The sequence below is a fragment of the Dipodomys ordii genome, unplaced genomic scaffold, assembly GCF_000151885.1.
Source record: "Dipodomys ordii isolate 6190 unplaced genomic scaffold, Dord_2.0 Scaffold131, whole genome shotgun sequence".
Taxonomy (NCBI): Eukaryota; Metazoa; Chordata; class Mammalia; order Rodentia; family Heteromyidae; genus Dipodomys; species Dipodomys ordii.
In genome coordinates, this window is record NW_012267347.1 from 1,442,776 (window position 1) to 1,470,679 (window position 27,904).

At 48.3% G+C, this 27,904-nt stretch overlaps 1 protein-coding gene across 2 annotated transcripts; it reads right to left on the reverse strand.

Annotated features, from left to right (window-relative positions):
* Positions 1–366: 366 nt before the first annotated feature.
* Vangl2 (VANGL planar cell polarity protein 2) lies at positions 367–27,904 on the reverse strand. Of its 2 annotated transcripts, none has more exons than XM_013030696.1 (8): positions 27,721–27,904; positions 12,792–13,052; positions 12,517–12,637; positions 8,027–8,634; positions 7,167–7,303; positions 6,531–6,666; positions 4,379–4,610; positions 367–3,552 (listed from the first exon to the last, which is right to left on the reverse strand). In XM_013030696.1, the coding sequence occupies exons 2-8, from the start codon at positions 12,860–12,862 to the stop codon at positions 3,292–3,294; spliced, it is 1,566 nt and encodes a 521-aa protein (XP_012886150.1). In that variant the 5' UTR covers positions 12,863–13,052; positions 27,721–27,904; the 3' UTR covers positions 367–3,291. The 2 variants fall into 2 exon arrangements, with proteins under 2 accessions (XP_012886150.1, XP_012886149.1); XM_013030695.1 differs by having other exon boundaries at positions 3,276–3,552; positions 4,379–4,628.

The following is a 27,904-nucleotide window of genomic DNA, read 5'->3' on the forward strand; positions in this document are numbered from 1 at the left end:
CTTATTCCCTAACAAAGAACAGAATCTATTCTGAAAAAAGAAAACCAACAGCATGCCCCCACAAAAGTCAAATGTCTTTATTTTATATATATAAAAAAAAATTTGTACAGTTTTAGTTCCTATGTTTAAGAAAAAATCCTTAAAATTGCCATAATGTTTAATCCACTGCAAACTGTAAAAACAAGCTTTTTATATATTAAAAAAAATTTACATTTTACAATTTTCTACATGCATGCACAAGGTCTCAGCTCTGTAAACCCCACCCCCCAAAAAAGTGAAAAGAAAAAAAAGAAAGAAAAACATCTAGATCCAACAGTGGGAAAAAAAAATCTACATTTACAATCTCACTCGGAGGGGACTAAAAAAAGCCCCTTTCCTTTTACACACAAAACAAATCACAAGGATCACACACCAGGACTGAATCCATCAGCAGATACTGCCCTGCAGGGAGAGCAGAGGAAAGAGAAAAGAGACTGCCACAAAGGGGCAAGTGAGCTCATCTGCATAAATCCTGTGTTTCAGTTGAGAAGTTTCCAGGAATTCTGATGTCTCATTGCTGGTGTTGGATCAGGGTTTGTGGTAGGAATGCTGAGGTGGGCTGGGAAGTGGGAAATGAAGCACTGAAATGGAGTGGAAGAGGAAGGAAAATGAGACTAGAGGGACATAAATAAGAATACACAGAGGTCACAAACACTAAGAGAAAGGGATTGGCATGGACAGTGATAGAATGGCGAGGTAGGTGAAGAACTGAGGCACCGTGTCCTGGTATGGAAGGAAGTGGGGCAAGCGCTCCAAGGAAATGAAAGAAAAGGCTGAGTAGATGTGCTAGGAATGAGCTAGGATACTATGTAGTCATAGTAACAAGAACACTAGAGATGCTCAACAAAGCATCCTGTGGTGGTGGTGAAGGAGACAGGGGGAGTAGGTACTCATATCCCCAAAGCAGAAAGAATAAGAAAATCAAGCAAACTGAGTAGGGAAACTGCTCAGAGGGACTGAGTCAGCTGCCCACCAGAGAACAGTTCACAGCATGGAGACAACTTCCCTTACTGGAGAAGCAAAAGGACACACACACAGCCATACACTAGACGTTTTCTTTAAAAAAAAATAATAATAATAATTGTAATCAAAGGAGACAAAGATACCACAGTTCTGACACAAAGGACCAAAATGCTATCATTCTTAGTCACAGCCCTTAGTGCTTAGACAAGAAAGGTGAGGCAGGGGAGGGGAATTATTTTTGCTTTAGGAAAAAGGAATGAAAAACTCACAGTGATTAAAAACATTGCAGGTTCTTAAAATAAACACTCCTCAGACCCTAAGCTAGGGTAGCAAGTAAGATTCCAAATACTTTTTCTGCCCACCCCAACCCATACCTCAAACCACACCATATCCCACTCCTGCCCACAAAAGGCAATGGCCCCAATCACCATCCAGGCCCTGTTTTCCAGGATAGTGAGGTATTTATGTGACCCAAAAGGAATTCCTCTGAAAGCTGATTTTTGGAGAAAAGAGACCTTCCATGACCTCCATGAGAGGATAGATCTCACATAGGCCTATGTAGGGACCCATATCCCAGCCCTAGACAAATCTTGAGGCCCTACGTAAGTCAGCTTCTTCTTGTAAGAACAAGTTAGGCACTGGCAGATGAGCCCCTCCGTTGGTGGTGGGTAGAAAGGATTTTTTGGAAAGAATAGTAAAAGAACCTAATCACTAGGCTCCTTCAACCCCCAGAGCTATCACTTCAGAGAAGTCTCTCCACTGAGATTGTAACAGGCATCTTATCTCAGGGTGTGCTTTGTAGCACAAGGGATGGAATATATTTCAGGGAAAAGAAAGACACAGACAGGGGCATTAGGAGTTATCGAAAGAAGTGGCCCAGGGCATCCCAGCCATGGAGTGGTCCTACACATGGATCCTGGCAGGATGTATGTGGGTGTTTCCTACTTCTACTCTCTGTGGCAAAAATGACATAATTCAAAGGGGACTGATTTAAAGGCTCACATTTACTCTGAAAATATTTATTATAAGACCATTGAATTTTGCTCAAAAATGAGATTGAAACTCTGGAGCATTCAGATTTGGTGCAAAGGCTATCGAAGCTAAAACAGAGTAAGGAGCTAAATACCCACAAAAGGCAGAAATTCTGGTCCCTCATCCCAATAGAGCCCAGAGAACCAGGCAGGGAGAGAAGAAGAGGGGACCCTAGAAGGCCAAGGTAAAGAGACCCCTGAGGCAAAGAACTGGATTTAAGGCAGGGGATGAGGAGGAGCTGTTGACCCCTCCCCCACAGAGATGAGGCAACAGGTCTCCAGAGCTGGAGGTCAGCAGGACTGGACTAACTAGTGCAGGAAAGGAAACATCTAAGACTACAGGGCTAGTCGGAGTCTGCACATAACCAGGTCTATACAGGAGTCTATATGCCATCTGTCACTGGCAAGGGTGGGAATGAAGGTCAGGGCAGATTCAAACAGCAGGGGTCAGTGACTAGAGTATCTCAGACCTCAGGGATCTATCCTGCCCCTCCACACAGGAGCTATTCAGGAAAGACATAACTCAGCCCTGGTAAAGTGGTCAGAGGGTTTCCGCCTCAGTTTGCCTATGATCACAGGGGACCATACAAACCAGAATGGTAGATGAGGCAGGTGGATATTTCCACATTAAGTTCAGGTCTTTCTTTGCTCTAATATGTGGGGATGAGGAAAGGGGTTTCTAACAGCTGGAGGCAAATAGCACTGCAGGGGAATTCCTAACTCTGGAGTGATGAGCAGGGTGAGAGGGTGGGCAGCACAGCAGCGGCTGGCCTAGAGGAGTTTGGCACTTTGGCTCTCTAGAGTCAGATCTGAGCCCCCATCTCCACCCCCCACCCCCAAAGAAACCCTGGCAGGGACTACTGGAGAGAATTTTTACAAGGACTTGGATGTGTGAATAGGGCCTCAAGACAGGAAGGTACAATCAGGAAGGTCCTGTGCCCTTTCAGAAGGGACTGCCATCTGAGGAAAGTCTGGGGAAAAGAGAGGCACAGATATTACAGGGTCTGGAGTGATAAAAAGTGGGGGACAGAATGGCCCCTCCAGAATGAACCAGCAAAACGGCCTCTCCAGGTTCACATGGAGTAAAATAAGGAAGACGGGAAGGTGAAGGGTAAGTTAATTCAAGTAAAAAAAAAAAAAGAAAGAAAAGAAGCAAGAGGAGGAAGAAGGGAGGCAGGAATGTGGCTGGGCCTGAGAACTAAGCCCCTCCCACCCCTCAGGAGCCCCCAGAGTCTCCCACTCTTCTGCTGTTGCACAATCACACTGAGGTCTCTGACTGCAGCCTCATGACAAATTTGTGCGACTTGGGATCCACAAATTCCTCGGAGAGTTTGAAGAATGGCACCTTCTTAGTGCTGACCACCAGGCTGAAGTCTTGGCGTTTTAAGAGGAAAACGATGCCATCTTTAAGCCCATTGGTCACTGGCTCCTCGCTCACCAATGTCCACTGTTTGGCAAGCCAGCGTTCTTTGTGGTACTGGATGGTGGGTCCAGCTGCCAGGTACCGCTCTAGGAAGGCCTGAGGGGAGGAAAAGGTACTGCTTAGGAGTCTCTAGCATCCACCCACTGTCCTTCAACTCTGTGATGAAGGTCTAAAACTTCCAAAGACAACCAACCTATCTCCAGTCTCACTATATGCCTATGAACTGGTACCTACTGAGTTCACCAGTTTCCAACCCTTGCTACACAGATGAGGATAATGGCACCACAGAAGTGATGTGGAACTCTTTTCACTTAGGATTGGAACTCAGCTCCCCTGACCCCCATCCTCTACTCTTCTGCTTAAACCAGACTATGACTTGGGAAAAATTTTCCTCATTCTTCCTTTCTGCCTTCCTACCCATATGGCTTGTATGACTGGGGCCTTGCAGATCTGCACTAGGAGAGAAATGGGGGATGGAGAAGCAAATTAACGTGCAGCATCTCTAGTCACCTGTTCACCAAGGATGGCTCAGGGAAAGCCATTCTGGAAAGCAGGCTGAGGAGTGAGCAGGCAATGGCTAAACATAAGCCCAACCAAAGACCATCTGGTGAATGTGAAGAGGCCAAGGAGTTAAAAATGGCACCTTAGATATGGAAATTCCAGCATCCTTATGAAGATGAGTAACAGGTCTCAGTCATCCTTCAGATAATTCAGGGCTCTCCTGTGTCTCATCTATAACTTCACTTCATGCAAACAGGGTGTTGATGGGATTGGGATAAGGAAGGAGATTACAAGAAAGAGGCAGAAATGAAAGAAAGAGAGGGACAGAAAGTGAGGAAGATATCAGAGAACAAAGGAAAGTGAAGGTAGAAGGAACCAGAAGCTGGGGCAAGAAAAAAGGTGCTGGGAGCTTGGAGCCTACCTTGGGCGTCATGTCGTGTGTAATGCAGAATTCCAGGTGCTGCAGGATGCTCTCCATGGTGTGGTAAGGCTGCTGCTTGGTGGTCCGAAGGTATTTCTGCATGGCACGGGCCATGGATGCAAAGATAGCCTGGGCTGCCTCTCGGGGATCCATCACTTCCCTGGGGTTCTTCTGCTCCTCCTCTTGCAGCCGCTTAATGTGAGTGAAGGCCTCTTCCACTGCCACCACGAGCCTGGGGGATAGAAGGAGTCTGGACCAGAGACCAACGTCTCACCTCGAACTCTCCATCCACTCTGACTGCTGCAGCCCAAGCAGCAAAAAGAGCAAGAGACTTGAAAATTAAAACATTAACACCACAATTTCTCCATCAAAAATGGGGGAAAGCTGGGCACTGGTGGCTCACGCCTGTAATCCTTGACACTCAAGAGGCTTAGATTTGAGGATCATGGTTCAAAGAAAGTCCAGGAAGGAAAAGCCTGAGACTTTTTTGTTTTTTTTTTGGCCATCCCTGGGGCTTGAACTCAGGGCCTGGGCACTGTCCCTGAGCTTCTTTTGCTCAAGGGTAGCACTCCACCATTTGAGCCACAGCACTACTTCCAGCCTTTTCTGTTTATGTGGTACTGAGGAATAGAACCCAGGGTCACGCATGCTAGGAACACACTCTACCACTAAGCCACATACCCAGCCTAAGGCAAGCACTCTTAACCAACAGAAAACTGGGAGTGGAGTTGTGGCTCAAAGTGGCAGAGCATTAGCCTTGAGGGGGAAAAAAAAAAAAAAAGAGCACAGGGACAGTGTCCAAGCCTTGAGTTCAAACCCTACAACTGACAAAAAAGCTGGGGGGGCGGGGGGAATAGAAGGTGACTATAATTCCAATACTGGGTAGGGTCTTAGAGGTTCTATGAAGTAATGAGCAGTGGTAGGATGAACAAAGTGTGATGTGCAGAGAGCATAATGTTAGGGGAGAAGAAATAAGAAACTGGGGCTGGGAAGGTGGCTCAGTGGTAGAGTGCTTGCCTTGCATGCATGAGGCCCTGGGTTCGATTCCTCAGTACCACATAAGCAAAAAGAAAAAAGCTGGAAGTGGCGCTGTGGCTCAAGTGGTAGAGCGCTAGCCTTGAGCTGAAGAGCTGAGGGACAGTGCCCAGGCCCAGAGTTCAGGCCCCACGACCGGACCCAAAAAAAAAAAGAAAAAGAAATAAGAAACTAATTCACACTAAAAACATAGACCACACAATCCAACTCTAAATTTGTGCAATACATACAGATATTAAGAAAATCAAGTACTATAGCAGGTGAGGTAAAGGCAGGGACTATGGCAGAGGGTAAGAAATCTATGACAACAAAGGTGAGTAATGTAATGTAATTCTCCAGACTGGAAATCCAAAAACAAAGCAAAGGCCACCTGGCCTAAAAGCCTGAGGTGACAGGAGACCTGCAGACTAGTATCCAGAAATCCTAAAACCTAGGACCTGCTTCAGTGAGCTTAGAGCATGTGGCTCAGAGTTAAGTATGTTTGAACTGTGTACATCAACAAATTCTGTTTGTTCTCATTTTTCTTAAGTTTCTTAACCAAGTTCTTTGTGAAAAGATCTTTTTGTCTCAGGTAAGCTAAAGGAAAAAGGTTTCTGCTAGTTATAAACAAATTAATAGGGGTAAGAAAGAGCCACCCACACCACTTGTCAAGAATGGCAGTGATTTAAAGGGCAGATGCCCAAAGAGTAAGAGCCATCACTGATTTCCTTGCAACCAGGGCAATTTCTGAGACAACTAGACTAATGAAATGAGTCAAAGTCCCTCTGGAAACTGTCTGTGGAGTGACAATGATAAGGAAGTAATTCTTTTCCTAGAAGAACAGTCTAGGCTCTAGTAAGAGTTGTCTTGATTCCAGTATGAAAGGTGCAGGAAGATGGCCCAACAAGCCTGAACCTGACTCATGGAACGGGGAGATAATAAATGTGTGTTGGTTTACAGCTGCTGAGTCTATGGTAATCCGTCATAGCAGAACTGAGAAATGAACATGCATCCCATATCATCTGTGCTTATCTATTTCTAGCAGTCACAGGAGTCTTTTGAGCTTCCTCTCCCTAGTTCATTCCACAGACATCCCATCCCACCCCACGCCCACACCTCCACTCCCTCAGGGACTCACCTGGCCCTCCGCTTGCGCACCCTGCGTTCATGCTCTGCCTCTTCATAGTAGTACTCATTGTGACTGTTGTCTCGTCTCCGGGCTGCAGCCGCAATCACAGCCCGAGACTGGCCAGTGGAATTATTGGTGCTGTTTTCTGCACAGGAGCAGGACAGAGGGAATGGTCACATCAGAGAGTGGCCTCTCTTTCTTCTCCAGTAGCTCTGGAGACAGAACCTGACCTGTCCAGAGGTAGCTATTCCCACCACCCAGCAGTACCTCCCAATCCCAGTCCTCCTGGCCACCAGTGGGAGAGGCCACAGGAAAGCAACCAGGAGTTGAAAGGGCAGGAGTCCTGCACATATTCCCCCTGAATTCAGGAGGTTCTGCAGCTCACAGAGCCAAAAGGCAGAGACCAGGGGTGATAAGACACAGAGGAGCCAGATCCAGGGACACACCATAGCAAAAAGGGACAGTAGTAAGATCAGCAGCTAAGACCAGCCACCTGAAGTCAAAGGAAATGACAGAACAGAGGGGCTGGGACATAGGCTGGAAAAAAGGAAATAGCAAGGGGAAAAGGGTGAGAGCCAAAGAGAAAATAGCTTGGAGTCCTGCATGGGAAGAGGCCAGGAGGGGCGGAGGAGCAGGGCCGCTCACCCTCTCCGAGAGAATACACCTTGAAGCCAGACACTTTCTTGGCCAGGACGGACTTGGGCAGGTTGAGGAGGGCAGGGTTGTAGACAGGGAAGTCATGGTAATACTTCTCCAGGATCCATACTGCCACGCGCTGGATGCTGTGGGGGAAGACGGTAGGAGGGGGAGGGAGAAGGGACAGACAAGGGGTGCATCGGAGGGACACATCAGGGCAGGTTGGCAGGGCTGGAGAGGACACATGATGGGACAAGCTGCTTCCAGGAAGCCTGGCTCAAGCCTGAGGTCTACTTACCAGGCTCCCAACCTTTTCCAGGGCTGGGCCTGCTAGTCTTTTCCTATCCTACAGAAGCCCAAGGGGGAAAGATATTGGACCTGAGTCCCAGCTAAGGATCCCCCTCACCCTCTACTAGCATTGTTTCAAGTCTTGACAAGACCCAAGAGGAACCATTTTAAACTCAGAACAAAGACTGGGCAGAGCATAAGGCAACCAGCTCAAAAGTATATTGAGAGCTGACTTTTCCTCAGTTCTTCCTCTGAGGGTCCCTCCTCTCGCCAGCTCATGGACACTCAATCTATTCACACAAGAAGCTGTTGTCTCCAAGAAAAAGCTAGAAAAGACCAGGTTCAAGCTCCCAACTTCCTCCTTTTGCTCATTCTCCTCTAAGATTCCCAGTATCTAATTGTATGTTCACTCCCAACTCAAGTCCCCATTAGGAGCCTACCCTGACCTTCTTATTAAGTGGCAAACATGGTTGAAAACCTACTATGTGCAAAGTACTCAACCACCCAGCCCTGCCAGCCCATCACCTCTAGTCCCATTACACCGTACCCACAAACCCCTTTCCTGCCCCAGGCACCCATACCTGAGATGGCCAACATTGTAGAAGCGGCTGGCACCATCAGTAGAGCGCACGACCTTGAGCGTGAACTGGGGCTGGAGCTGGCGCAGCTCTAGCAGGACCACGGCCAGGTAATGCACAAAGAGCAGAGCATCTACCAGCGACACAGCAAACTGCACCACGCCCTGGTAACTGCGTTCTCGGGCATCCAAGATGCGAACACCATAGAAGAGCCAGTAGGAGACAACCAGCAGGAAGACGAGCACCATGAGCAGGGCACGTAACACAAATACACGTGGCAGTGAGGCCTTGGGCCGGCGGAAGAACAGAGCCCAGCTGCCCAGCAGCAGGATAAGCAGCTTGAAGGCCACAGAGATGAAGAGGCCCTCGCAGGCTGTCCCGCATGGCTCCAGCTCCTCCCGCCACAGTAGTGGAGGCAGCAGCAGAAAAGCCAGTGGCGTGAGGAAAGAGAGCAAGGCCAGAGTGGCCCCTGCTGCCACACCCAGGTGACGAGAGCAGTCCAAAGGGACACTGTCTTCCATGTCCTTGGCGATGCGTGTGAGGTCATCGTGGGAGATGCTGTGCTCAGAGGTGCCTGTGACTACTGTTGTTGTTTCCCCCCAGTTGTCATCCTACAGGAAGGAAGGGACCACAAGGTGATGGAGAGTATGAGAACAGGAAAAGGGAAGAGGAAGGGACAGAAGACAGAACACAAGGGAAAGGAGAAGGCAGAAAGAAGTACCAACAAATATGCAATTCTCTATTTATTGAGCTATGCTCTGTGCCCAAGTCCAGCCTCTGCATACATGGACATCTGAGACAGAGGCCCTTAGGGAGCTGTACAAGAATCACAAACATAAAGACCACACAAGTAGCAATGACCCTTGGAAAAGAGGGCACAGGACAAATGTCAAGGGAGTTGCTCCTTTAGTGACAGAGATCTAAGGGCAGACTCACCAGACAAAACATGCAGGCTTCCAGGGAATCATGGGACCTGAGCTGACCCCTGGCAGCAAGCTGGACTGAATTAATGATTTTCAGCCCCACCTGCACACATTCATATCACCCAGGGAGCTTGGAAAGGATGCCAATTATGCAGAATAAAATTTTTTAAAAAGAGCTCTCCAGATGATTCTAATATTCACCCAAGATTGAGACTTTCAGAATTAAATTATTTTAAAGGGCTGAAGGGCTGGCTATTCAAATGTACCCTCCCATCATCTGAGAGCCTGTTAGAAATGCAGGCCCACTCCATATTTATTAAATCCAAATCTGCATTTCAATCAGATCTCCATGAATTACTCAAACACTGATATTCTAGCTGGGCAAGCACTTACATTCTAGGTGGGCACTGGTGGCTCACACCTGCAATCCTAGCTACTCAGGAGGCTGAGATCTGAGGATCGTGGTTCAAAGCCAGCCCAGGCAAGAAAGTCCATGAGACTTTTATCTCCGGTTAATCGCCAGAAAACTGGAAGTAGAGCTGTGACTCAATGTGGTTGAGAGCTACCCTTGTGCAGAAAAACTCAAGGACAGCACCCAACCCGAGTTCAAAAAAAAAAAAAAATAGCATAACAAAACATTGACATTCTAAAAGCACTAACCTAACAGCACTCCAGATGAAGCCAAAGGGGGAGAACACAGCACAGAGCTTCATGAGCTGGGGTGCAAGTGCAAAAGCTGGATACTGGGAGGTCAGGACAGTGAAGCCAAAAGCAGCAAGGTAGGGCTTATGCAGGCCAGAACTCAAAGCCAGGCTAAGCAGTAAGTACCTATCCTTCAGGCTGCCATTCCCTTGGAGAGCTACTGCAGGTTTCGGATGCAGGGTGACCTCACAAAATAGGACATCAGGGGAAATGGTGTGGGGAGGGGGGGTAAATAAGTAGGGCAGGGCATGAGGAACAGTGGAGACTTGAGATCATATGTTTACCTGCGAAGTGAGCCCTGCTGGGCAATCTGAGTTCCCACAGCACATAGGGTCTGGGAGCAGGAGGGTGGAACACAAGGTTCCCATGTACTCTTAAGAGTGTGGTCTGCTCAAATTGTTTCTCTGCCATGGCTGAAGGCCATCCCACAGAGAAGACCTTCAGTGTCCACAACCTTCACTCCTGGGAAAGCCAGGACATATGGAATTGTCCTGATATCAAGATTCTGTCTACAAGACTGAGACATTGGGGCTGGGAAGGTGCTCAGTGGTAGAGTGCTTGCCTTGCATGCATGAGGCCCTGGGTTTGATTCCTCAGCACCACATAAGCAGAAAAAGCTGGAACTGGCGCTGTGGCTCAAGTGGTAGAGTACTAGCCTTGAGCTGAAGAGCTGAGAGACAACACCCAGGCCCAGACTTCAGGCCCCACGACCAACAAAAAAAAAAAAAAAAATGAGACACTGGAGGTAGGAAATGTAAGAGATTGCCTGGCAGGACCAGTGATTCAGGAGCCTGAAGAATCTCTTCTCCCAAAGATGGGAGAAGAAAGTGGTTGTGCTGGATCTCCTCCTATAATCCCAACTCTCTCATAGAGAGTGACATATTGCCAACTCTCTCAAGGGTCATTGGCTTAGGAATCCCTCCCAATAACAGGTGAGCTCATGATATCTTAGGTCAGGCAGTTCAAGAACCCAGGAGGCACAGAGGCACAGCACATTCACTGGTTAAAGTACCTGCCTTGCCAGTTCAAGGACATGAGTTCCAACTATCCTCCACCCCTCCCCCTCCAAAAAAAGTTAGCCAAGTACCAATGGCACACACCTGTAAGCCTAGCCACTCAGGAGGCTGAGATCTAGAGGACTGAAGTTCAAAGCCAGCCTGAGCAGAAAGTCCTTGGACACCATGTCCAAAATAACCAGCAAAAAACAGGGCTGACAAACTATACAGCTTGTGGATGGAGATGAGAGGGAAAAACTGGTTGAGAGTGAGGAAAGGGGTAACATTATCCAAAAAGTCATCTGACTGTAGCCTCTCTGAACAACTTTATAATTTTTTTTTTGGTCATGGAACTCTGGGCCTGGGCCTGTCCCTCAGTTCTTCAGCTCAAGGCTAGTACTCTACCACTTGAGCCACAGCACCATTTCTGGTTTTCTGGTGGTTAATTGGAGATAAGAGTCTCATGGACTTTTCCTGCCTGGGCTGGCTTGGAACCACGATCCTCAGATCTCAACCTCCTAAGCAGCCAGGATTACAGGAATGAGCCTCTGGCACCCAGCAAAAAAAAAAATTTTAATAGAGCTGAAGGCATGACTCAAGGGATAGAGAATGCCAGCCAATCAAGCAAACCAAGCAAGTACAAGGCTCTAAGTTCAAACCCTAGTACTACAGAAACAAATAAATAAGAACCCAGGAGGGCCAGGTGGTTCACACTTGTAATCCTATCTACTCAGGAACCTGAGATCTGAAAATTGCTGTTTGAAGCCAGCCTGGTCAAATAAATCCATGAGATGTTTATCTCCAATTAACCACCAAAAAGCCGGAAATAGAGCTGTAGTTCAAGTGCTATAGCTCTAGCCTCAAGCAAAAAAGCTAAGGGACAGTGCCTGGGTCCCAAGTTCAAGTCCTAGGACCTGCAAAATAAATAAATAAAAAGAACTCAGAAGGCCAGGTCCCTGGGAGAAGGTCCTAGGGAAGGAGAGAATATCTCCCTCAGGCTACTGATCTACTCCCATGACCAGGAATTCCCAATATCAATGTACATGGATTTTCATTTTGGAAGGAAAAAAAAGAATGGCCTATGTTGAAAATGAACTATACAATTTGTGGAGAAGGAAAGGCTGGAAGAAAGAGAGAGAGAAGGAATGATATTGTCCAAAATGAAACTACTCATTACCTATCACCTTTATAATAACAATTTTTTTAAAAAAGGAATAAGGAACTAAGAATCTCCTCTCCAGAAAAAGGAGAAGGGAACCAGTGTCATCTCAAATCCTGTCCCTGCAGTATTCTGGGAATATGTTCTGTCCACCATCCTTCCTACCAGGAGAGTGCAATCGGCCAAAGATCATGATTGAAAACAACCTTCTCTCCCTGTCCTAGGAAACTCTCTCCTCAATCTCTCCATCAGCTTAACCTCACTTCTGTCTACTTGTTCCAGCTACTCTTCCCACATCAACTTTCCTTAGGCCCCAAATGATGTTATTCCACAGGTGAGCAGCAGAGGACACCCAAGTGCACACACCTGAAGGCTTAAGGAAAACTCAGTCACCCAGATGCCCCAGGACCCATCTACCACCCCACTATACTCCTACTCCAGATTCTCAACCAGCCTAACTGGCTGGCATCAGCTTCAGAGGAGCCCAGGGCAATTCTCATTACACAGTCCAACCACCCTGCCTCTCAAGATAAGGAAGAGGCTGCTGGCCCCAGAAGGTCTCCACTGAAATTCCCTGAATTCCACTGCAAACAAGGTCCTAACCTAGGTGACTAAATCAACGTAAGCATAACAAGATACCTCCTGCCCAAGGAGACTCTCCCCCCCACACTCTGAAAATGCCTAGTGTAGACCCATCATCTCCCTGATGCTTACTCGCTCATCTCCCCGAGTAGACTCGTTGTCCAGCAGGGGCTCTCCTGGAGCCTGGATTGTCACTGACTTGTCCCCACGGCTCCCATCTCGACTCTTAGAGCGATGTCTGTCCCGGCGGTCCCTGCAGCAAGAATTGAGAGGAACAAGCACAGAAAGTCAAGAAGAAGGTCAGGTTCTTTTCAACATCATCCTACCCCACCATCTCAACCTGTACCCACCTCTCAAATTGGCCTCAACACCCCCACACACATACCCATCACCTGGGTCACGCCCACCTGTGCTTGCGGGAGCTGCGGGAGTGGCCCGACTTGTAAGAATAGCCCGAGTACTGAGACTCGGTGTCCATGGCGTCTGAACGCCTTGCCTTGTAGCGCTCCAGGGCCGCAGGCTGGGGCCTCTTGGGGGGCCCCACAGCCACCTCCTTCAACACCGGCTTCTTCAGGCCAAGAGGCACCTTTAGGAAGTCAACTGTCACCTTGAGGGACTCTATTTTGCTGGACGGGTAGGCTTATCTCAGAGAAAATCAAGCGACGATCCTGAGGAGAGGAAGCAGCTGGTCAGGGGGGCTTAAGCTCCCTGTGGGTAAGGATAGAGAGGAAGCCCATTCCAAATGACAGCCCAAGGAAGTTCAAGTGAGTCTACCTACTGCCTGCAAATACTACTGCTCAGGTCCCTGCTCTGTCCAATGCCCTGCCTGCTAGGAACCTTCTTACCTGCAATGTACTCAGGGCTCAGGAACTGGCGGAAAATCAGCAAGGGCTCCCAGAACAGAAAGACTGCTCAGAATGACCCGTCCTGGACCCCCCACACACACCTCCACCATTCTCCCCCATGCCCCCACGCCACCAAAAAAAAAAAAACACAAAAAACAGAGGTTCAGAGACAAGCTTGCCCCACCCCCATAAGCACGTGCATGTATGCTAGGGGATAGGAGGTTAGGAAGGGAATACTGATAGTACAGTAAGGTAGGAGTAAAAGACAAGTAAAAACAATTTTCAAAAGGCCCAAAGTCCTAGAATAACAAAGACGTGAGTCTATTTGGCTACTTCATCCACACTCACCTTCTACCTCTACAGGGGAGGATGATCCCTCCTCCTCTCCCCAAGGCCCACTCATCATCCTTCAAAGCCCAGCCTCCCCTGTTCCTAGAAGCCCCAACTACTCTAGCACTCAATGTTACCTTCCTCTCTGACCCCAACTCTACGAATAGTCATGGCCAGGCACTGGACACTCACTTCCAACCTCATTCAAAACTTTATGAAGAGTCGATGCATCAAGCCTTTATAAGGCGCCTTCTTCTATGAACCCCACAGTTTGCTAGGCCCGGTCCACAATGGATAAGCAGATAAATGTAAACAACCATGTCAGTGTGATGGCAGGAAAAGAACAGGAAACTGAGACAATTATGCAGAGCTACTTTAAACTGAACACTCTGGAAACTCTGAGAAAATGACAACTGAGCGGAGACCTAAGAAAGGAAAGAAAATCCCTGAACAGTAGAACCATAGAAATGCCACAGAAAGATAGTAGAGCCAGAAATGAGGAACAGGAGAAGGAGGTAGAAGCAGAAGGTTTTAAGAGACTAGAAGGAATAGGTTGGAACCACATCAAAAGTGGTACAGGTGCGATGTCTAAGCCACATGGAGGAGTTAACTTCCCAGTAGGATGGGTTCTCAGCAGAGGAGAGGAAGGAGATCAACAACCAGGGGTCAAGTGAAGAACTCAGGTTGTATTCTAAGACAATGGGAAGCCTACTTTAGCTATGTCGGTATGGACTGGAAAGAGATACAAGTAGAAACAGAGATAAGTAAGGACATACTATGGAAGTGAAAACTTGGCTAGGGGTAAAGGCACAGAAAAAGTGAGAGATGATCATGTTGGAGATACTATGTTAGCAATAGAATCAACAGGACCTGAAGAAGGTTGTCTAGGGGGAGAGAGGTAGCCAGAAAGACTGCCTGGCCAGTTGGGCAATGGTGTGTGCCTGTTATCCCAGCGTCGGGAGGCAGATTGGAAAGACAAAGATTTGACATCAGCCTAGGCAAAAATTAGCAGACCCAATCTCAACAAGTAAGCTAGGTGTGAAGGCCAAGGTAGGAGAATCATGGTCTGAGGCTAGATATAGGCCAAAAATTAAAGACTTATCTGAAAATTAACTTAAAAACACAAAAGGGGAGCTGGAAGTATAGCTCAAATAGTAGAATGCCCGCGTGCCTCCCTCCCTCCCTCCTCCCTCACATGTCCGCACACGCACGCACACGCACACGCACACACACACACACACACACACACACACACACAAGGCAATAAGGGCCAGGGGCATGGCTCAAGCAATGGAATGCTTGCCTAGCAAAGCAGAAGGTCTTGAGTTCAAACTCAAGTAGTCCTCCTCCCCACCCCCCACCCCCAACAAAAAAGAGAATCCTTGAGCAAAGAAGATGGTTGAGTTCTAAGTAAGTTTGGGAAGAATGAGCAAGAGTCAGGCAGAGAATAATGAGTTCTGTTTCCCACATACAAAACTTATGGCTGTTAAGGCAGTGGGAAGCTGGGCATCCAAGGACTCAGGAGAGCCTGAGCTGGGAGTGTGGACAATGTTTAGGAGCATGGAAATAAACAGTGTGACCTTAGGAAAGAAATACATAAGCAAATACACATGTGTCCAGAGGAAAAGGAGCAAGTAAAGAGATTAATTTGAGACCAGAGGAACAAGAGGCCAGAACAGTCAAGAAGGGTTCTGACAAAATCAAATGCACTGACAGGTTATGTGAAGGGCTAAAATGGACCGGCTTTGTATAGCTACCTTTTCTCCTACAACTCTAAATCATCAGCAATCTGAGAATAAATGGTATGAGTGGAACATATTTGCAACTGCTACCCCTTAGTAAATGAATATACCTATCTGACTGTCATGGAAACTGTGACTGCAAGGGAGATAAAAGCCATGGGAAATCCATTCACTTCTCTTCCAACAGTCATCCAGAGGCAATCCATGCACGGGCCAGTATGTCTGTCAATATTCTGATTTCAAATCAAGTGTATGATAGACATACTTAGGGAAAGACAGACCTCAACCACACTCTAAAATGCTCTAAAGCCCATGGCCACAAACAGGATCCATGTTCACCCTGCTAATCCCCCTTCCCTCATATATTTTAATCTTCTTCCTCACCCTTCTCTGCTGAGAACCCATCCTACTGGTTTACTCCTCCATGTGGCGTAGACATCATACCTGTACCACTTTTGATATGGTTCCAACCTATTCCTTCTAGTCTCTTTTTAAAAACTTTAACTTTGCCAGGAAGTTCAAAACCAACAAGCCTATTAGGGCGGGGGGGGGGGCTTAATAGAGGGGCAAAGGAATACCATGGCTTAGGAACCATATACAGATTCTAGTACCCTTCCTCTATCTCCTTGCCCTGAATATCCACATCTACCAATGCCAACAACAAAAAGAGCTGAGATTAGCACTCAAAAATCTAGTTCAAGGGCTGAGAAGGTGGCTCAGTGGTAGAGCACTTGCTTTGCAGGAATGAGTCCCTAGGTTCGATTCCTCAGCACCACATAAGCGGAAAAAAGCCAAGGTGGCGCTGTGGCTCAAGTGGTAGAATGCTAGCCTTGAGCTAAAGAGCTAAGGGACAGCGCCCAGAGTTCAGGCCCATGACAAAAAAAAAAAAAAAGATCTAGGTTCAAAACCTAACTCTTCCATTGACTAGCTGTGTGACCACAAGCAAGTTTCTCAGCTTCTCTGTGCTGGTAACCTGGTAGAGTCCTCAGTAAAACTGAGATGATAATGAATGCTACCTCCTTTAGAAGATTGCTAAAGATCATGGGAGTGAAAGAAGTGTTTTCATATACTGCATAGCTAGTAATCAGTTAAGCAATTAAATAAGCTCTAGCTCCTGGATCGCTCATATCCCAATCCCCTGACACTTCTTCTGAAACTGGGGAATGAGATGGTATAAATAAATCTGGCTGTTAGTATCACTAAATAAAGAAGTAACACATGCACACATCCTAACCAGAATTACCACTTCAAACACACTCAGAGGTAGGCTGAAGCCACTTGGTTTTCCCTACAGAGAAATTTCAAGCCAGACGGAGTGCCAGTCCCCTCCCAATTCTTTGTTCTAAACTGCTCACCCTAGAACTCTCTACTTTCCTCCCCAGCTACTTATTAAAGACCCAACACAAACCCTGCATTGCTAGCCAGGGTGCCCTAAATACACAAACACATATTCTCCCTCTTTACCTACCCAACACATAAGCCACAAATGAACCCAACTGCTGTGCCTAGGAGTACCCCAGGGAACAAATCTTAGCATTGGAGAGGCTGGAGGGAGGGATGCGGGATAAGCAAAGAGGGGCAGAAGCGCCCCTTACTTAATCAGTCTCAGGAATCAGTTTGGAGGGTCTGCGGGGGTAGGCAGAGTTCCCAGGGAAGAGAGTGGGGGAGGGGATAACTGGATGAGATCAACAAGTGGAAATGTCAGAAGGATGACGAGACCAGAGAGAAGTCCGGACTTGGCACAGGGCAGGGAGTTGTGCTGAGCTAGGGGGAGGGGGTGTGCCAAAGGGTAGGAGGCTGTAAAAAGGGAGTAACGTCCCATTGCTTTTCCCCTCACCCTTGGTCCCCCAAGACATAAACGCTCAGTCCTCCTGCTTCAAATCCAACCATGGATTATGTGGGGTTAAAAGGAGGCCAGAGAGGAGAAAGGGAGGGAAGAGAGAGCCCAGCACAAAAAGGAGACCCTTCTCCCCTCCAAAGGCCTTTCAGAAATAAAATTAATGGAATGTGTCTCAGTATCATCCCAAGGGGACTGCGGGGGGAGGGCTAGGGGGAATGTGGGGGCTTTTGTCCTGGCTGCCCAGTTTCTCCCACATTGATCACCGTGGCAACCAAACCCCCCTGTTGCCTAGGTGATGGCAGCCAGGTCCTGGAACCCATACCCAGCATCCAAAGCAAGGGAGGTTATGGAGGTGGGGGGATAGAGGCAGAGCAGGAAAGAATGGGGTTTCTCCTCCAGCAGCCCCAGCTTTTGTCTGAGCTATGGATCAGGTTTCTTCAGGAAACAATTGAAGGCCTCTGGAAAAAATACACTCAAACCCTGGCAAGAGGCAGAGGGAGCAAAGCCCTGGGGTATGTGTGCAAGTTGGGAGAGGAGGGACAAGAGAGGTGGCCAAAATATAGGCCAGGATGGACTGACTCTTCCCCATTCTCCTCACAGGAGCAGCTTAAGCAGCAAGGCCCTGAACACAGACACGGACACTCCATGCATGTCGTGTGTTGATCATGGATGACAAGGTGCAGGAAGGAGGCTGTGGTCACCTCCTTTCACCACTGCCGTAGCCTTGGCCCATGCCAGGCAGCCTAGTCCCTGCCACTTCAAGCCTGGGCTGGGGAAATGAGACAGAGGATGATGAGGATGGGGCCAAGAGAAATTACTGTTACAGCCAGGGTGACTCAGCCAGAGAACAAAAGGCAAAAAAGAGACAGAGCACAAAAATACACCTTAAAAAAGCACTGACTGGTCCTCACATGGATAGAGGACAGGGCAGGAAGTACCAGGCCTAGTGACTCCTAGGTTTGATTTTGGAAGGAAGAGATGGAAAAGAGGACAAGAAGCTAAAAGCTCTCCTCTGACAGGTCCTTGTTCTCTCCCCAGTGAGGGACGAAGGAAGGCTGGCCCCCTCTGCACATGGGTACGGGCACACTTACCTCTTCAAGCCCTTCTGAAATGGACCCCTGGCCCATCATGGACCTCTAATTCCTACGCAACAGTCTGGCTCAGGCATATGCCCTGCACCCTTTCTACACTATAGCCCATGAAGTAGCACTCCACCCTATGGCTCCTAATCTTCACTTCACAGCCCAAGGCTCAAGGATATCAATGTAAGTTCTGCTCAAAGTGCTGGGTCCCCAGCTTTGAGGGAAGATGTGAGGCAAGAAGCAAGCCAGATGTCCAACCTCCCAGCAAGGTATCCAAAGATCTAGACATCTGCCCACAGACAAAGCACCACAAAGTCAGAAGAACAACTAGCATGAGGCCCAGCTGAGATTCCCGGACTTCCTGGTACCACTTCAGGGCCCTGGCTTGGTTTCTATTCTTTGTCACACTACTCTCTGAGCTTCATAGATGTGCCCCATCCGGGCAGCCCTGGGAGACGATGGAGGGAGGAAATTCGAGGTTCTTGGTTTGGGGGGCATGCAGACACATAACATGGCTTCCAGAGAAGAGAAGGTGCTGAAACTTCTTCTTACCTGCTTCTTAGTAGGTTCCAGCACTAAGATGAAAGATGCCTTAGAGATAAACTTTATAGTTGTTTTTTTTTAAGAAAAGAAGTCAGGTCTAGAGAAAGAAAATAGCCAGTCCATGGCCAGTGTTCCCTCAGTAGCCTATTTGGACCTCCTGTTGTTAGAAAAATCTTACTAACACTGGTTTTAAGGCATGCTCTTCTTGGCATGGGACCAGGGTTCTACGTAAGTCTCCCTTGGACTCTGGATCTTTAACACTAACGACAGGAGAGGAGAAGATCTGTAGACTGTAGCTCCTCGTCTCACCAGTAACAAAGGATCAGAGACTAGACAGGTATAAGCCAAGGCAGGTAAGACTAAAGTGCCCCTTCCCCAAAAAGGGAAGCTTCTACACTTAGCCAGCCCCCTTTCATGACTAAGAATCCATCCAGCCTTGGGCATAGACAAGCCACCCATCCTATGAGGCCCATGATGGGGTTTTTCCTACCACAAAAATAACTAAGGTACAGCGCAAGCAACAGGTAACTAAGTCCCATACCACAAACGGGATCAAGAAGTTATCCTACTCTTAAAAGACCCCAGTAGCCCTGGGTGACAGTGCTGCTGAGGAGGCCAGAGAGAACAGTTTGATCTTAGTGGGATGAGTGGGAAAGGGCAGGCCCAGGGAGCACAGGAGCTGGCACCAGGTGCCCCACCCCCGCACTGGTAACCAGGCACTCTCCCAGGACAGCCCAGACATGAGCTCACCATCCTCACAGCCCCAGGGTGGGGGCAGGATCCTTTCCTCACTGGGCAGAATAGAAGGGGAGAGGCCATGTCAGGTCCACCCAGGCATCTCTGCACTCAGAGCAACTCACCATCCAATCAGTGTACAGGAGCTTGCAGGGGAGGGGTCCATGGACTGGCTCCTGCCAGAATACCTGAGCTTGATGCTACCTGGACAGGAGCAAGAAAGCTCTAGCTTTTCTACATCTACTTTCTGACTTTCCCTTAGTCTAAGGCAAGGAAGGAAAGTGAGTACCCACTCTAAATCTACAGACATCCTGAAATACCAACACACATCCACATCTACCTACACTTACATTCCCCCTCTGAAACCTGGAATGGCTCCTGCATGCCCCACCCAGCTCCACCCACCCTGGCTAGGCAGGTTCTGTAGCGACCTGCTCTGCTTTCTCTGGCACCCCTACCCCCATCCAAGCTCTCAGAAATTCCCTGCCCCCAACCTAGCACATGCACACACACAAATACACGCACAGTTCATAGCATCTCATTTCCCCAGTCTCCCCCAGACTCATTTAGTCAGACTTGGAGCCCAGGAGGAGCTGTGAGTAATCCCTTTGGCATCTGTCCCAGGAGGGGCCAGAGAAGAGACAGGACACAACACTGAGATTACCTGATTACCTGAGGAGGTAATCAGGGCTTCTAGATGTCTGGATGTTCTATTTAATTTTCACCTGGGGGAGGCCCCATAATCCCCACCTACAGGGCTTTAAGCTGCTCCCTCTCTTGACTAAAGCAAAGGACTGGCCCTTCCCTGTCCAAGAGGTGAGCTGCAGAAGCAGCAAGAAGGAAGACAGAAGGAAGGTCGACAATGGGAAGTGGGTGAACAGTGCTGATCCACAGGATATCCTCCTGTACAAGCCAAGCAAAAGCCTCCCATCCTCATTACCTGCTGTCCTATGTAGGCCCTAAAAGTCCCTGACCCCAAAAGACCTCAAAACCAGCTCACCGGGTCCCTGCCTCAAGGCACAGAAGGTGGAAAGCAGCTATTTAGGAAGAGGAAATTGGCCAATCTTAGGCTGGCTGTGGATGGGGAGAGTGAGGCGTGGGGAAAGACTGTGGGGGAGGAACAACATATGGGGCACTGTCAGGACTGCCTGGAGACGCAGTAGAGTGAGCCTCGGGTATGGGACACTGTGATGGGGATAGGCAGGCTGTAAGGATGGCAGACCTGAGTTTCCCCATAAAATCTTCTCCCACCTCAGCCCAGGCCTCCAATTAGCCACTTTTAGCAAAGAAACAGAGTTAGCCGAAGAGCCCAAGTAGCTACCAGCCTCTAATCTCTTGAAAATCAACCCAACCCCATCCCACCAAAGTTTTCACTCTTTTTGAGCATTTTCAGAGCCACCCCCATCTCTTATATCTGTCACTTCCATTCCTAGAGTAAAGCAGGTGACAAAATAATATGTTTCTGCTCACACTCAGTTGTTTTTTAAGTTACTGCATCACACCTCAAACTTAGCACCTGTTCACACCTCCCCCTATCCCCTTACCCTAAAAAAGTCACTCTCGTTTCTAGCCAGGCTGGGGAAGCCAGGTACTGGTGAGAGCAGAGTCTCAAGGATACTGTTAGGGTGATGCAAGAAAACCATACAGTGAACGAGGGCCAGGCCCCTAGGATCATGAGACCCCATAGTTACTCTCTTCCCATGACTCTTACCCCAAACAGTGGCCCAGCAGGAGAAAGGGACAAGCCCCCAAAAAGACTTTTGCCCAAAGACTGGACAAGTACTTTTCCTGGAATAGATGGGGCTCCTCCATGGGAACCCCCCAATCTTACTCCCACAGTCAGGGGTAGGCTTCTCTATTTCCCTAGCTATTTGGATTCATGTCCACTATTTAGAGGACAGGGAATTATTCATGCCCAAGATTAAAGACAACTACTTAGGATGGGGGAGTAGAAAGGTGCATGCAAGCCTATAATCCCAGTATTCATAGGCTGAGGTAGGAGGATCATGAGTTTCAGGCAAGCCTGGGCTATACAGTAAGATCCTGCCTCAAAAACAAAACTAAAAAGACAAAGAAAATCCAGGCATTAATGACTCCTAATCTATAATCCTAGCTACTCAGGAGGCTAAAATCTGGAGGACTGAGGTTTGAAGCTACCTAGAGCAGCAAAGTCCTCAAGATTCCATCTCCAAAATAACCAACAAAAAGCTAGGCTGGAGGGGCTGGGAAGGTGGCTCAGTGGTAGAGCGCTTGCCTCACATGCATGAGGCCCTGGGTTCAATTCTTCAGCACCACATAAGCAAAAAGAAAAAAAGCCAGAAGTGGGGCTGCGGCTCAAGTGGTAGAGCACTAGCCTTGAGCTGAAGAGCTGAGGGACAGTGCCCAGGCCCAGAGTTCAGGCACCATGACCGGACCCAAAAAAAAAAAAGCTAGGCTGGAGGCATAGCTCAAGTGGTATCGTGTGGGTATAGCAAGCTGGAGGCCCTGGGTTCAAACCTGGTACTGACAAGACTGAAAAAAAAAAGGCAACAATGAGCAATAGATGTAATTGAAATGAAAATTGGGAAAGGTAAGCCAGGTATCATTGGCCTATACCTTAATCCTAGCTACTCTGGAAGCTGAAAGCTGAAGGTCAAGGTTCAAAGTCAGCCCAAGGCAGTAAAGTCCTTGAGATTCTGACCTTCAGTTAACTACAAAACAACAACAACAACAACAACAATAAAACAATAACAACAACTAGAAATAGAGCTATGCTCAAGTGGTCAAGTACACACACACACACACACACACACACACACACACACACACAGAATAAGCCAAATGCCAGGTACTAGTGGCTCACACCTAATCCTTGCTACTCAGGAGGCTGAGATCTGAGGATTGCGATCCAAAGCCAGCCCAGGCAGGAAAATCTGAAAGACTCTTATATCCAATAAAACACCAGAAAAGTTGAAGTGGAGCTGTAGCTCAAAGTGATAGAGTGCTAGCCATGAGCAAAAAGAGCTCAAGGGCTTCCTTGAGGTCCCAAGTTCAAGCCCCACAACTGACAAAAAAAATGGGGGGAAAAAAACAGGAAAAGGTGAAGACTTTGAAGTCAAATAAACCTGACACAGCCTTTTAATGAGCTATGTTACATTTGATGAGTTGCTTACCTTCTCTAAACCTTAGTTTTCCTATCTGCTAAAAGGGAATTATTTTCAAATATCAGAGAGCCCAACATATAACAGATGCTCAGTAAATATGAAGTTCCCATCTCTTTCTCCTTTAGGGGTAGAACAGTCAATCCCTTTCACTTCTCATTCCCACCACTTCACTGTGAGAAGATCTCACCCAGAATAAGATGGAATCACCTTTGGGTGAAGAGTTGGCTCCTCCCTAACTTGGACTCCATCCAGGTACTGAGGGAACAGCCAAAACCCCTCCTCCCACACTGCTTCTTTCCTCAGGGGTTCCTGGATCCCCCAGCCTATCTCCTCTCCTCCCGCCCCCTCATAGTGAGACTAGGCCTCGAGTCCAATCACCTCCTACTCTCTACTAGGCTCTCAGCCCAGCTGTGTGTGGAGTGAATGGCAAGCCCCAAGCTTCCACCCCATCCCAAGCCCTAGCTTCTTCCCAATCTCCCCTCTCGCTTCCCCACCCTGATTACTAGGATAGCCTCTGAGCTGATGATTCTAAGCCTGCTCCTCCCAACCCCATTCCCAGCTGTCTTGACTGTAATTACCAACTTTGCCAGGGGCATCAGACAAGCACCACAACACCTCATTTCCACAGGGCCCCATCAGAGGGGCCTTGGCCTCCTACTCTGTACCGGCAAAGTGGAGGAAGCCAATGCAAAGACTCTCCTAGACTAAGGTAACAGAGGGCTGCCCAAGGGAGAACACCAAGAAGACAGGGAAGAGAAGGGGATAGATAACGCATGAACCGCGTGAACAGGATTTACCCCCAGGCCTTTCCTTGCCTGGTGCCATAAATCTCATCAGGCACAGGATTACCCACCTGTAAAGGGTAAGAGGAAAAATTTCTGGTCAATTCACCGGGCAAAGAAGTTAATGGCAAGGAAAGCAGGAAGGTGAGTACACACTGGGATGAGGAACACACAGGATAGAGCAAGCACACAGTTGGGAGCTGCAGGAAAGATAAGAGAAAATTATAAAGAAAAAAGAAAAGATCTTGAGAAGCAGTAATAATATCCTAGACTCTCTACTCCCCCATACCTCCACCTCTATCAACCCCATAGGACAAGGAAGGAAAGGGATCATTAACTTTGTCTTATAGACAGGGAAATTGAGGCCAAAGCCCAACTTTAAGATCCAACCTTACCAAACACTAGGCTCCAGCCTTCTCCTTTATACTCACCCTCTAACAGCAGGGCCCCTTCTCAGTTCCCTCCTTGCCTTTCTAATTGTCCTTTAAAATCAGCTATGCTACATCCATACAAGGGAATATTACTCAGCCATAAAAAGGAATGGGGTACTGAATCTTGCTAAAACCCGGATGAAAATTGAAAGCATTATGCTAAGTGAGAAAGCCTGGCACAAAAGGTCACATGTTATGATTCCATTGATATGAAATAACCAGAAGTGGTTATTTCATACTCCATACAAACAGTTACAGACTGGTGTTTGCCAGGGATTGAGCAGGGGAAATTGGAAATAAAAGTTCAGTAAGTCCAAAATTCTTTGGGGCCTGGTAAAAATGATTTTGAGCTAGACAGAGATAGTTGTACAACATTGTGCATGGACTCTATGCCACTGAATTATTCACTGTACAATGGTTAATCTCAGGTTGTGTAAATTTCACCTCAATTTTTAAAACTCCAGCTACATCTCTAGGAACCTTCCCTGACACACACACATCCCCCCAGGGCCAAGCATGCTTCCTCTATGTTCCAGTGGTGCCCAGTACGCACTTCCATACACCATTCACTGGTTTACAGGAAATTAACATGTTAAGGCATATCTCTTCTCTGAAAGCCTATCTTATTCGTCCCTCCATCCCCTGTGCTTCCCACAGCACCTGGCAGATAGTAAGCAATGCCTAGCATGGTCTGCCAGAAAAGAGCAACACTGAAGACTTGCTCTGCTGCCCCACTGCTCAGAGGTCTCCCCTTATCGTAGCCATCAATTCGAATCTCAGCTAACCTGTGCTGAGCACTGAGCAATGAGCACTGAGCAATGTGCTATCTCCAGATTATTTCATTTGAGCCTCATAAATCTAAGTTTACTATTAACTGCATTTAACAAGTAGATTTCAAAAAGTTATCTATTCTGTCTGAGGTCATAGAATTAGAAAGAAGCAGAGTCAGAATAAACTGAAAGGAGGGAAGGAGGAGTCCTATGGGGAGACCTAGGATTTCTGGTGGAGGGGCTCCATCTAGGCTAAACCACCTCAGAGGTTGAGGAAACTTGCCTGAAGATTCACTGCTATTAAGCCCTAATTCTAACCATCTCCATCTGACTTTTCCCTTTGCCTCACAGGGTGAAGAGCTGTGGAGGGAAGGACAAGCAAAGAAGACAGCAGTCCCTAAAAGTCAGAAGGGATGAGATCTCTTCCCACAGGTGAGCAGATAAAAAGATGCAGAAGAATTTGATGAAGCAGAGGAAGATATGCCTCAGAGGTCTGCTCTGGAAGAATTAGAGGAAATAGAAGGCAAGAGCAAGACAATGGGGAAGGAGGGCCAATGTGACCACTGGTTCCCAATCTGGAAGTACTTTTTTAAATGACACTTCCTATTGTCTGACCACAATTCCTCCTCTGTGGAATGCCCCACCAGTACAATATATCATGCATACAACGAGTGTATACATGGGAAACAGGGTACATCATCTTAGACACACTGCCTTGCTAGCCCTGAGGAGTCTTAACATCAGATAAGTGTCCAGCTTGGGAGAATCATGCATTAAAAAAAAAAAAAAAAAAAACCCTGACCTTTTCTTATTCTACTCCTATCCCTAGTCCTAACATTCTGAACCAGCCCCAACCACTCTTATTCTCAGGCCTCAAGAAGGGTCGAGACCCCTGAGGGCTAACAAGAGAACATTCCAATTGTCCATTTGAGACTAACATTCCAATTCCAATTGCCCAGAGACCCTAATGTGCAACTGAAGTTTCCACTATTAAAACCGGGTGTCTCCACCTCACCTCTAATAGGAAGAGGAAAATGACTGAGAGCATGCAGCTGGGAAACAAACCTTGTGTTCTAAAGGAAAAGGCTAGCTCCTTCTTCTCCAAAAAGAATGCACAAGAGAAAGGAGAAAGGAAGTAGATGCTGTGGAAGAGATTCATGTACTTTATGGTGATAAATACAGACCCCATTTCTCACACACAGACGCCAGTCCTCTGGTCAGCTCAGCCCTGGCCTCATATCCAATTCCAGCCCAACAGTGCATCTCACCAGGGAAAATAGAAAATATGTGTTAAAGCACACAGATACACTGCACAAACTCCCAAATAAACACATCCATGTCACTTCTTAACCCTACTGTTGTTTACTGGGTCTTATCCTTCCAGATGTGCTTCTTCCTCTTGCCCCCAGTCTACATCAAAATCCAGACTTATGAACCTTAGGACTCTATAGGGAAGGCTGAATTGAGGGGCTTTGACGTAGCAACCACCACCATGGTTTTCCAAGAGATCTGTGTGTGTGTGTGTGTGTGTGTGTGTGTGTGTGTGTGTGTGTGTGTGTGTGTGTGTGGCCTGAGGGGCGGGAAGCCTAGCAAGCTGCTCCTCCTGGCACTAGATCTCCCAGCCTCTGACATGGGGGACAGTTACTCTTATTTGTCTCTCTGATTCCTTCAATCCCCACCCTCCCTACCTCCCCATTTTCTTTTCCCCACAACACATACCTTCCTCTAGAAAAAGCTTATCTCCCCAAACAGGCATCTCCTAGGACAGCCCATTCCCTTCCACCTGTAATTCTCAGATACTCAAGACACTATCCTTGAACGCAGGCAGGGCCCATCCAAGAAGGCTCAGAATCCGCAGACAGCCTTCCCTGTGGGCTTTCTGCCAGGAAATTCTGTCTGCAAAGACAAGAAGTACCCCCAACACACACTCAGATATACACACCCCAGCTAAGGCAGACACACGCACAAACACTGACACTCATCAATACGTGAACAGATTCACTCACACTCCTCTCCACTATGTGTGTGCATGTGCACACACATGCACGCGCACACACACATATACACATCTAACCATGCATACCCCATTTTGCTGTTATAAAACCACCTTTCTTATTACCTATCCACCTTCTTCCTATAAACCCCGTCTTCCAACACACACACACACACAAAACCTCCTGAAAAAAAAAAAATATATATATATATGTCCAACACACAGCAAATGCGTGGTCAGCCTGCTCCCTGGCCAAACACACTCAAGCACAGAAAAAAAAAAACCCTACATATTCAAACCCAGGGCCCACCTGCAGGAACACTCACCACGTCAAAGCGTGCATACACACACACACCCTTACACACACAAAGAATCATGCACACTGATCCTCCAGCGACCCTTTAAAACTCACTAACGCAGAGCCCAAGTCCCTCGGTGGGAGTAAATGGGAGCGGAGAGAGATGTAAGCGCCGGTCGGTCCCCTGGACCCCCATACACAGTGCCGGGGTCTCCCGCCGCCAGCCCCGACCTCAGGCTGCACACTCTCACTCACACTCACACACACACACACACCCTCTCCTATCTGCGGCCGGCTCTCAAGACTCCACTGCACACCCTTACTGCATACCTGCCCGGCCCTCCCCACACTCCTGCGGTGTGCAAGCACCCTTACACACCTGGATTCCAGTACCTCCAGACTCGATCCTTCCACCGCCGCCGCCCGCGCCTCCAGCGCACGCTCCCAGTCCCCGGCTTCCACCGGCTCTCCAGGGATCATTAAGGCCCCCCGCTCGGGCCCCGGGCCCAGGAAAGTCCCCGGCTCTCCAGGCCTGGGCTCCGCCCCTTCCCCACGCACCCCTTTCCCTCCCTGAAGTTGGGGGTACTCCGCTGTGCGGTGGGAGAGCAGGCCGGAAAGGGGTGGTCTCGAGCCCCCTCCCCCCCAGAAGGCTCCCCGCTGGTTCCAGGGCCGGGCACCCCTGGCCCCTCGCATGACTGCCTTCCTTTTCTGCTGCCCTTTTCCTTTCTTCCTTCCTCCTTTTTTCTCTTCTCTCTCTTTTTTTTAACTAACTTTCCCCGCGCCCCCGCGGCCCAGCACTCACCCGCCGCTGCGAACTGCCGGGTGGGCTCGGCGGCGGGCGCGCAGCTCGGCCCGGCCCGGCGCCTTTGTATCCGCAGCGCTCCGGGGTCGCTCCGAACTCCGCGCTCCGGGACGGGCGGCGCGGGCGCTGGGGGGTGTCGAGGGGGGCTCCCGAGTCCGCTCACCCCTCGCTCGGTCCCACGCCG